The following is an 11,278-nucleotide window of genomic DNA, read 5'->3' as shown; positions in this document are numbered from 1 at the left end:
TACTATATAATACAGTTACCAGAATGGTTTTCGCAAGTTTTTTTTGTGTATAGATTTGCATACGTATGTATATTTGTGTTTATTTAGTATAATAAAATAATATAAGCTCTTAGCCCATTTAATTATGGGGAAATCTTACTAAAACTTATATAATTCCTTGTAATCCTCTGTTTAGTCTTCATCATAAGAAAAAAATAGTCGAAAGAATGGTGTTGTCCTTGAAATGATGTTTTTTTATTATGATTTCTTGATTGTATTTCCTTGAAATCTTACTACAACTTATTTATTTCCTTGAAATGATGTTTTTGTTCATCATAAGAAAAAAAAGGCTAAGTGAATTTCAGTGTAAAGAATTCTTGATATTTATTTTGCCTTGAATAGAGAGTCTTCTTGAAACTTAAAACATGAGGACTTTGAATAAGCAGAGCTTCGTTTTCTTGGATCTAAATGCCGGTTTCTTCCAACGAATTACACGATCCAAATTACACCCTTATACATCTAAACTAAAATGAATCTTCACGATTATACGCCCACTCAATCATCACGATCCAAATTACAACTAAACTAAAATGAATTTCCAATTCATCTTTTGATACACAATAAATTTAGAACTGGACTATATATAATTCTTATTAGATTGGGATGGTGGGAAGACGATAAAGAGTAAAGAAAGGATTAAAAGAAATTAAATAAGTTTTAGTAAGATTTTTATCAAAACGACGTAGTTTTAATTGGTTTCGCATTTAAGCCTAGATGTGTAACAGCCTCATATTTACTTTCCCCTTTAATTATTTACTATATTCAATTTCTCTGATAACTAACTTGCATTCTTTAGTTTTTTTAAAAAAACTAACTGTAGTTTTTTTTTTTTTTTTTTTTTTTTTTTTTTAACTGGAGTTGTATACGAAATAGGGTACTTTATTTTGTATCATAAGCTATATTGAGTGTTTAGTGGCGAACAAACGTATAACTTACCGAACAACATTGATACCCTTATTGTTAATGTCTGAAACATTACTGGCTTTCATTTTTAATATTTCGCTCGACGTAAAGGAAGAATTTAGTTTTTGCGTAAATTCATGTAAACGAAATGGTTGCAAATGCGTATCATTACAAATCTAGTTGTGTTCTGAGTAAGGTATCTTTTTTTTCATAAAGTATACCGATTACCGTCATACTGGTAACAGAACGAGTTGAACAAATGCAGAACAAACATTGGTATCGGTATTATTAAAATCGGTGTAGGTATTCCTTTGTACGGTTTTCCAACAATTTATTTGTTTCCTTTCAAATATAATATTTTCTTAAACTCCGAATTTATCGTGGCGACACGCTTATGTTTCCAAATTTACTAGAACTAATTCATATAATATATGTCCGGTATATGACATTAGTGAAATACCTAAAAAATAACTATTTCAATAATTTTCAATACGGATTCTATATTATACATACACACATTAATTTCCCGTAAATAAAATAATAATTGACCAAACAAATATGTAATATTTTCATCCACAAAATATACTGTTTCATTAAGCATTTTGTTTGATAAAAATGTATGACTACTAATCAAAAGAAGACACATCTTGGAATAGGAAGTATCATGACAGGAAACCATTAAGGTTATGTTTCAAAACCAGAATCCAACAAAAACACTACTTAATTACCTCTTAATAAACATGTTAGTAAACATCGATCGATCACTCTGCACGTGTCACCCCCGGAAAGAGTTCTGATATCTTGTCGAACAAATCCATAACCTGAGACATTATTAACATAAAGAAATGTGATTTTAAGTTTATCACAACTATTTGCCAAACACTTGAACATGTAATTATCTTATTATAAAGCATAAGTAGAGCTTTACCTCCTTGTCATTTTGGTACTTGATGATGCCCATAGGGTTCTGAGAACACTGCAAACATAGCATCAATGTTATTCCTCAACAGAAATTAAAAAAAAAAAAAAAAAAAGAGCCAAAAGAGTGCATGCGCATGCGAGAACATACATCCATGATGGCTGCTTGAACTCTAGGGTTTTGAAATGCCATAGCAACTTCCGGATTCGCCATGATTTTAGATACAACTTCTTCTGGGTTCAGCCCGATTTGATCTTCAACAAGAATCACACGACGGTTATGAATACACATCATCTTACAATAATATCAATATCCATATACATGTGATAAGTATATCTAGCATGTACAAAAACATTACAAACATCTAAAATTACAAGTTTCTTAAGCTTGACCAAATTATTGTGAAAAATTACCGAATTGCTCCTTGACCTCTGGACTGTTAAGATCAAGATCAATATCCTTAAACGAGTCCATCACGCGGTTGTTCCATTCAGGGTTTCCCCCCATGTCATTCCTGAACAAAAATAGGAAAATCAGATAAATATTGTATTTAATGTTAGAGCGATAAATGTTAAACGAGCTCGAGCTCGGGCTCGGCTCAGCTCGTTTGCACCCCTAACCATGGGCAAAATGCAAATATAAAACTTAATCCAAACATCCCCTAATTGCTGACAGAGCATTTCAATTTTAACTTACGGATAGACCATCTTTAGTACAGTTGGATCATCTATCGCCTTCTCCAGTGCTTCAACCGTCACACCATTACTTTTTGCACCTGTCCCGAAATTAAATTAGTTTCTTACTTCAAATATCACAATAATAATGCACATGTCAATGTTTTAGCCTCTTAATCTTTAAACATATTTCAATGATTATTACAATTTAAATACCAGATTTCTTTGGCTCTTTGATTGATTCATTGTCATCGTTAGACTCTATGGGCTTTGTTTTAGTTGGAGGCACATCTACGGTCACTGCTGATGTGGCAGATGAGCCTTGAGAGGTTTCAGATTTGTTAGCTTGTGTTACCTCAATTTCGAAACCAGCTGGTACAACTATAGTCAATTTACATTGCTTAGCACGTGGTGATGTGGCAGTGGCAGTGGCAGTGGCAGATTTGTTATTTTGTGTGTCCGTTTTCTCTATCATGGTCATTGCGTATTTCTGAAATTTCAAATACATAACAAAAAAAAAAAAAAAAAAAAAAACTTAAAACATCATATGAGACATCATCATGCAACATTTGCTAATATAAGATAATAGAAGGTTTCTGTGTAGGATGATGTGTACCTTTAAGTATGATGCGGCCTGCGATTAAAGATACAAGATTAGTAAAACATAAAAGTATATATTATAACATAACAAATTTACAGTTGAAAGAAAGTGCAAGGTATTGTATACGCACTCACCGATGAAAAAACTGGAGAAAGTGCAACACCAACTCCGACCCAGAACATAATAGAACCCCTACAAGCACAAACACATTCATTCAATAAGAAAGAAACAAGAATAACTGAATTAGGAAATTGCGAAGGGACGCGTAATTACGCTTGTGAAGATGAATGTTGACCGCTGGAAGATGAGATTCTTGCAAAACAATCCTTTGCATCTATACAAATTAAAATCTTGATTCAAAGCAAGCAAATATAAAATCTCATACAGTATGTGAATAGGAATTTCAAAAAATTCATAAACAACTATATATTTTGAAGTTTTATATGAGCTGAAGGGCATTTGTTTACATTTGAGGATACTTGAGGGGCACTTTTAAAAAATGTAAGACAACTTGAGGGCCACCATTCTCTTGGGTAAAAATACTAATATAAATATTAATTTTTGACTTTTTCATTTGGTCCAATACTTTTTGTATTTACATTACATAACTACATTGTTTTTGGGATATGTGGACCAGAAAGAGCGTATTATATTTGCTGATAGTTCTTATATACCATTGATAAAATTGACTAATTTGCTGATAACGCTTATATATAATTTATAAATTGCCTAATTACATTTTGATGTAAAAAATACAATTGATAAAATTGCCTAATTTGCTGATAATTCTTATATACGTTTGGTAACAACCATTTGAACCGGCAAATTTAGCTTAGTTCGGACTGATCAGTTTTGACAGCTGTAAATCGAAACGCTCTCCCCTAAACCGGAACAAACCAGCCGCTTTAGCTCGGTTTGGACCTGGTTGGTTTCTAATGGTTTTTCAACACCATAAGAAGCCCTACCAACACACCGCGCCACCAACAGGGGCAATAATGGAGAGTTTGCCAAGCCCTTAAGACTATGGGGTGTGAGGCGTGGGTTGGGGCGGTGGATTGGGTTTAACACTGGCTACACAACACCGGCTAAGCATTGGGCATGGCGTCGCCTCTTTGGTGTGGGTCACATGGCGGGCCATGGTTACCTTGTTTAATATAAATTGTGTTTTTTATATAATTGTCAACTAATAAAAAAACAAAAAAAACGCATGGCACCCTACGCCGCTTCCACACCCTACTTTTTTTGGGTGGACTTTTTTTGGGTGGACTGGTGAAGCCCTCATCTGCCACATGTAGAGCAATGCCTCCGATCCAAGCTCCTCAACACCCAATAATCTAAGGGTTGATTTTTTTCAAAATCATCATCCACTTTTAAAATAAAATAAAAAAGAAAGGATCGTTTTTCAAGTTCATATACAAACACACAAGTACAAAACCCGATTAAAATATAAAAAAATAACAAATATACCATTTAATTTGTTGATTGCTCGTGGGGTTGAAATTGAAGATTTGGACTTGTAGATTGCACCGCTTCTTTTGGGGATTTTAAAGGGGCAAAACAAGGGTTTGTTGGAGATTGTAGTAGCATCAGTACGAGGGTTTGCTGTAAACCCTGAAACTAGTTTATTTTGAGAAGACACATTAAGGGCTAGATTATCCATCATATTCACCATCATACGAATCTTCACAAAATTGTGGGTGATTAGGGTTTTTTTAGTGTACGTATAATATATGCGTATGAAAAGACCGGAGGTTTTAAGATGCTCAAGAGGGTTTTGGTTTTCTTTTTATTTTGAGTTAACTTTAGTATTCCTTCTTGTGTTTGTTTTTTATTTTAACGGTTTTGCTTTAATAGTTTAAAAATAGTCATTTTCATTCCTGATCTTTCGAGTTTGTTTAACGGTTTTGCTCTCTGCAGTTAAAACGTTCAATTAGAAGTAGGGGTATTTCGGTAGTTTGCTCCATGACTCTAACTCAATTAAAACGTTTAGTTAGGTGGTGTTTGTTTTCTGTGAGAAGTACTTCTTCACGCAGACCTATGAGTCTGCAGAGTATTTGTTTTTCGAAAGTGTTTTCATTAAAAAAGGTCTTCTAGACCTCTTCCTCTTGCAGACATGGACTTACATCTTCAAGTCTCTTCTCATCCTCTTCTCCTTCAAAACATCCCCTAACATGTTCCTCCTCCACATCTCCCCTCCGCCACCAGTCCACCACCACATCTTCATCACCTTCCCTACCTCCAGTCGGCTACTGCTGCCTCGCCAGCCCCTGTTGCGTCGTCGACCCCAATCGCGTACCACCTCCTCCAAGCCGGCGCCTTGCTGCCTCACATAACCACCTCCTCCTCCATCGCCCCCAACCAAACACTCTGCAGACGGAATTCAAGGGGCTTTCTTCTCGAACCGGAACTGGCGATCGGGACTCAAAGTTTGAAGATGCTCAAGTTGATGAAGCTGAATCCACTCTAAAAGAAGCCCTTTCTTTGAACTAGGAGGTGAAAATTAACTGTTTTATTTCATGTTTGGAGTTCTTGATATAATATTTGTTTGCTTGTTTTTGTATATTTTTGTGGCATTAAATAAAAAGTGTATATTATATGTGTATGAACTGAAGGAAGCCAGAGCTTTGTTGGGTAGACTTGAGTACCAAAAGGGCAAAAGTTTGTCGCCCAGGATGATTAAAGCTATTAGTGATAGAACCCTACAACATAATGTAAAATTTAAAAGGGAAATTACTATGGTAGGTTTGATGTCTTTGCAGATTGATTATTGATTATTTTAGTGCTATAAAAAGTTGTTAGAAATTAGAATATGAATATATGATATTTGGATTTAGGTTCATGTTTAGATAATGTTTATTGTTTATGTTTAGATTTAGGTTTATGTTAATTGTTTACGTTTAGGTTTAGGTTTATGTTAATTGTTTATTTCAGTAGCGTGTAGAATTTAAAAAACAAACAGTCTTCTTCTTGCAGACAACAGAGGTTTGATCCACCTCTTCTATTGCAGACGTCTGCAGATGTGGTCCGCAGACTGCAGACATTTTACCTCTGAAAAAACAAACAGCACCTAAAGGTCGCGATAGTCGTAGTCGGCAGGTTGTAGTTGCAGGTGGTGGTGGATGGTGGTGTCCGGTAGAAAGAGTGGTTGGAAAGATGGGGATCGGAAAAGAATTACTTATATACATGTAAATAAACAAGTTATAGGTTTATTTAGGTGAAAAGACTTACATGCCCTTGCTTTTATCTATAAAATTACCAAAATACCCTTCTAGTTAATAAATTATTTGGATGGAGTTAGAGGCGGGGAGCAAAATTACGATAAGTTAGAAAAAAATGGCTGGCAAATCGTGTATTAACAGGTTTAACAGGTTTCTGACGACGCGCACAACATAAGTTTCAAACATGATTACGACTCATTTAACTACTTTCTACCTCATGTTTATAAAACAGTTTTAATTTTATGTACACAGATGAATAAATGATAGATCCTAACATTGTAATTTTATTTATTTTAAAAATAAAAAAGTCAAAGAGTGTATTTTTCAGTCAAACAGGTCTAATCGTGTCTTAACAGGTACCCAATTGCCAGCCCTAAGAAAAACCAGTAAGGAAAATGGCTAGTTTTAAACTATTGGGGCAAAACCGTTAAAATGACAAAATCACAGGGAGCAAAATGAAAGTTAACTCTTTTCTTTTTGTGTAAACTTCCGTTTCGCTCCATGTGCTTTGGTCGTTTTATTGGTTTTGCCCCAATCCTTTAAAAATAACCATTTTACTTTAATAGTTTACCTTGTTTTTTTTTTTCATTTTGCTCCCCTACTCTTAACTCAGTTAAGTCGTTCAACTAAGGGTAAGGGTATTTCAGTAATTTTTTATATAATTAATTAATTATAAATTATTAATTCCTTAATTCTGTTTTTGTCTTTTTATTTATTTATTTAGACGATCAAAACCCTCTTTCACTACCACATATCTCTCTACATTCTCTTTAGGCTCTACTAGCCACCACCATCAATCTGATCCCCACTACCATCTGCCACCCATTACCACCCCAACTCTCTAAAACTAGATCATCAACCCTAGGCCTAGCTGTACAAACCACCTGCAAATCAACCACCTTTAACATGCCAGACGCCCTAATAAATATCCAATAAAAAAAGAAATATAAATACCAATGTGCAAACCATGTAAAAGTTCATTGAGAGTTTTATTTGGAAGATAAGAGGCATAGAACCCATGATTCGTCGACGAGAGTTGAAAAGAAAGAAGATAGAGAGATGGGTTTTTGGAGAGAGATTTGACCAATTTGAGGATGAAACCGGTGTGTAGATGAGTTGGGTTTCGTTTGTGAGAATCCATTTGAGGCCTTGCCATTGGTAGAGTGGAACAGAGGTGTTCCATGAGGATAAGATGAGATTTTGGGTGGGGCCTTGGAGTGAGGGTTTGATTTTGGTGAGGAGTAAAACGATGTCGTGGGAGGGGGTAGATTAGGTGGTGGTGGTGAGGAAGAAGGTGAAGGTGAGAAGAAGCCATGGAACAGGCCGTCTCCGAAAATCCCAAAAAAAAATTTGGCCCTGTTCGAGAGATAAAAAATTTGGGCCCTATTCGCAAATCTTTATATAACATAAACTCATCAATCATTCAATTATATAACTAAAAACTCATCAATATAATTATCAATCAGTAGCATAAATGTATAAATATAAAGCATACCCCAAGCAAAAAGAATTATGATTGTAGACCGTTGGTGGAAAATGAAGTGATCACTTATTGTAAAATAATCCAACTTTACATGTAAATTTCCACTTGATGATATAATACAGTATGTAGTAACATAAATCTTCATCTGCATATTTTACCTCTCGCACTTTAATTAACCTTTGTAAGATATTCCAAATTCACAGATTATTTAACAATGCTTTATTCTCACGTTCAATTAGGGTAGTAATGGTGCAGGTTTATATTTTGTAATTATAATCTTAGTAAATAGTCCATGTTTATTCAAGCTATGATGCATAACATGGGATTCAAACCTGGTAAAAAGTCGCAGTATCAAGGTTGAATCCTTTAGATCCTTTATGAGTTTGGAAGCAATGTTTGTGATAGATTTAATATGAATGTTTTTCGAAATCAATATGTAACTCGGAACAACAGTAACATCAATCAACAAACAAAAATCAAAAGACAACAAACAATTGAACAATACCTCTCCTGAATCGCGATTCGCGAATCTGCGGAATGCGGAATTGCGGATGTCCGGTGGCCTGGTGCAGCGTTTGATGAGTTTGATCAGAAATCCTGCAGCGTTTGATTTGATGACTTTGATCAGATCCCTGGTGGCCTGGTGCAAAGCAAAGAACCACGCGAGTACGCGACTTTTGATTTCCTGCGACCGATTGTATTTTGAGTCAAAGGTTTGGGCCTATAATCAGTTAAGTGATTGGGTTTGTTACCAAACTTTGGGGCCTGTACAACATAAAAAATTTTGGGCCCTTTAATCATTTGGGCCCTGTTCTCAAGCACACTTTGAACTTGCTTATAACCGGCCCTGCCATGGAAGTACCGCCATTGATGCAGGGGCAGAATGAGAGTGTGTGTTGGGAGAATGTGGTTTGGTGTTTTAAGGAATTCTTATATCTTACATTTTCAAAGGAGTTGAACAGTGCTATAATTTAATTATTATATTTAGACAAATAACATAATTTAGCTTTTAGTTTTGCTTTTTTAATTAATTTTTTAATGAATTGTTAAAATACATTTTCAAAAGAGTTTAACAATGCTATAATTTAATAATTATATGTAGACAAATCTTACATTTTCAAAGGAGTTGAACAGTGCTATAATTTAATTATTATATTTAGACAAATAACATAATTTAGCTTTTAGTTTTGCTTTTTTAATTAATTTTTGAATGAATTGTTAAAATACATTTTCAAAGGAGTTTAACAATGCTATAATTTAATTATTATATGTAGACAAATAAGATAATTTAGCTTTTAGTTTTGCTTTTTTAATTAATTTTTTCATAAATTGTTAAAATGGAGTACATCAAACGTTTTTATTTTAATAATTATTTTTAATATAATCATTGTAATTTTTTGTTGTTATAATTCCTTTTGAATAGATTTTCGTTTACATTTTCAAGGACATGAATAATGTTATATTTTAATTATTATATTTGGACAAATAACATATTTTAACTATTTAAAAGACATACAGGAGCTCAATTGGTTATCACGTATACACTCAAACCCAAAACCGTACATAACGATTTCAATGAAAGTTTCTTTTTGTCCATTTTTTATTATACAATTTTTTCATTGTCGCCTTGTAAACTTGTGTAATAGAATTTTGGTAGTTTCATTTCTACACTTTTCAAATATTTAGTAAAAGTTTATATCTGTTATATATGTTTTAACAAACTGTTATATTACTAATTACTTTATTTACTCTTTATATTATACCATAAATAATGGATTAGGATCAAATACAAAGGATCCTAATTGTAAGAAGTGTAAGAAGAATTTATAGAGTGACAAGTGTCCAATAACCTAAAAAAACCCACTACACAAAAAAAACCCCACTACAAAAAAAAAAAAAAAAAAAAAAAAAACCTTAAACATCCACCACCACAAAAAACCTAAACCCCCAACCCCCCCCCCCCCACACACACACACATCACCCACCCTAATTTTTTTTTTTTTTTTTTTTTTTGCCGAGGGGGTGAGGGGTGGAGGGTGGGGGGTGGGGGGTGGGGGTTTAGGTTTTTGGGTTGGGGTGGGTGTTTAGTTTTTTTTTAGGTTTTTGGGGGGTGGGGTGAGGGGTTAGGTTTTTTTTAGGTTTTTGGGGGGTTGGGGTGGGGGGTTTAGGTTTTTTGGGGGTTTTTTGGTGAGGTATAGTTTTTTTTTTTTTTTTTTTTTTTTTTTTTTTTTTTTTTTTGACGCGGGGGGGGGGGGGGGTTAGGTTTTTGGGTGGTGGTGGGGTGGGGGTGGGTGTTTAGGTTTTTGGTGGTGATGTAGTGGGTTTAGTTTTAGGTTATTGGACACTTGTCACTCTATAAATCATTCTTACACTTCTTACAATTAGAAGCCTTTGTAGAATAACTTGACCCTATAAATAATACACATTTTTAGTTCATTTAATTAGATTTTCTTTCTGTAGGTTGCATTAGTTAATTTAAAAGAAAATAATACATAGTGTGTTTAGTTTGATATAAATTTTGTTAACAATGGACTTGTATTAAAAATAGAGTATTTTGTCGAGTGGTGGGACCATGCCGATACCCTGACATACCGCATCGATTCTGACCAAATGACATTTGCACCAATAATCCAACATAACAGTTATTCGTTAATTTAGTATTATTCTAGCCATGTTCTTATTTAAATAGTATCAAAATTATTATTCGATAAGAAAAAAAAAACTCAAATTACAACTAAGTGCATTATGGGAACTTTGGAAAGTTTGTTTTCGTTTTCTTTCTATTAAAAAAATCTACGCGTTTAATTTTTTTTCTCAACGCTCAGATATAAAGTTTATTGAACTCGGAATTGTATTCGAGTTATAACATTTTTCATTAGAAATAAAACAAACAATGTAGGTTCTTTGTTTTATGTCGTATGTGTGATAGTTTAGTACAAAAAAGCGCTTACTACCTACTTACGAGACACCCCGCTGCGAAGCACGGGTGTCTCACCTAGTTAATAATATATAATTAATTACTTTTATATAAAATTACTGAAATACCCCTACCCTTACTTGAATAGTTTAACTGAGTTAAGAGTCGGGAAGTAAAATGGAAAAAAACATACTATTGAGTAAAATGACTATTTTTAAAGGATTTGGGCAAAACTATTAAAGCGATCAAATCACAAGGAGTAAAACGGAAGTTTACACTTACTTTTTTTTACCCTTCTACTTACCCTTTTTAGTTCCGGTATATTATTATTGTGCCCCGTTGTAACACCTCGAAATTTTGTGTCCAATAATGTATTGACACGTGTCTTGAGTTTACACGTGGCATTTAATATTGAATAAAGGACTAAAGTTGACAAACCTTGAAAGTATGTAAATTCGAAGGTTATAAATGTCAAACAAGGGTAAGTATACTGTATAGTAACCCTAAACGATGCTCGTACCTTC

General features: G+C 33.8%; 1 protein-coding gene across 1 annotated transcript; it reads right to left on the bottom strand.

Moving 5' to 3' along the window:
* Nucleotides 1–862: 862 nt before the first annotated feature.
* Nucleotides 863–4,896, bottom strand: LOC110902701 (protein TIC 40, chloroplastic). The gene is made up of 10 exons (XM_022149167.2): nt 4,604–4,896; nt 3,410–3,470; nt 3,271–3,328; nt 3,152–3,169; nt 2,752–3,025; nt 2,558–2,636; nt 2,275–2,375; nt 2,012–2,115; nt 1,871–1,918; nt 863–1,763 (listed from the first exon to the last, which is right to left on the bottom strand). The coding sequence occupies exons 1-10, from the start codon at nt 4,809–4,811 to the stop codon at nt 1,704–1,706; spliced, it is 1,011 nt and encodes a 336-aa protein (XP_022004859.1). The 5' UTR covers nt 4,812–4,896; the 3' UTR covers nt 863–1,703.
* Between the last annotated feature and the right edge of the window lie 6,382 nt (nt 4,897–11,278).

Source organism: Helianthus annuus, chromosome 2 (assembly GCF_002127325.2).
Source record: "Helianthus annuus cultivar XRQ/B chromosome 2, HanXRQr2.0-SUNRISE, whole genome shotgun sequence".
In the NCBI taxonomy this organism is placed as follows: Eukaryota; Viridiplantae; Streptophyta; class Magnoliopsida; order Asterales; family Asteraceae; genus Helianthus; species Helianthus annuus.
This window is presented reverse-complemented; position numbering and strand designations above follow the sequence as displayed.

What these genes read in the sequence shown, in the direction of transcription:
- LOC110902701 (XM_022149167.2), bottom strand. Translation starts at nt 4,811, where the DNA reads ATGATGGTGAATATGATGGATAATCTAGCCCTTAATGTGTCTTCTCAA. An exon ending in CAACATTCATCTTCACAAGC is followed by an intron (nt 3,329 to 3,409) that starts GTAATTACGCGT and finishes TTGTGCTTGTAG; the next exon opens with GGGTTCTATTATGTTCTGGG. An exon ending in CAAAGAGCCAAAGAAATCTG is followed by an intron (nt 2,637 to 2,751) that starts GTATTTAAATTG and finishes ATTTCGGGACAG; the next exon opens with GTGCAAAAAGTAATGGTGTG.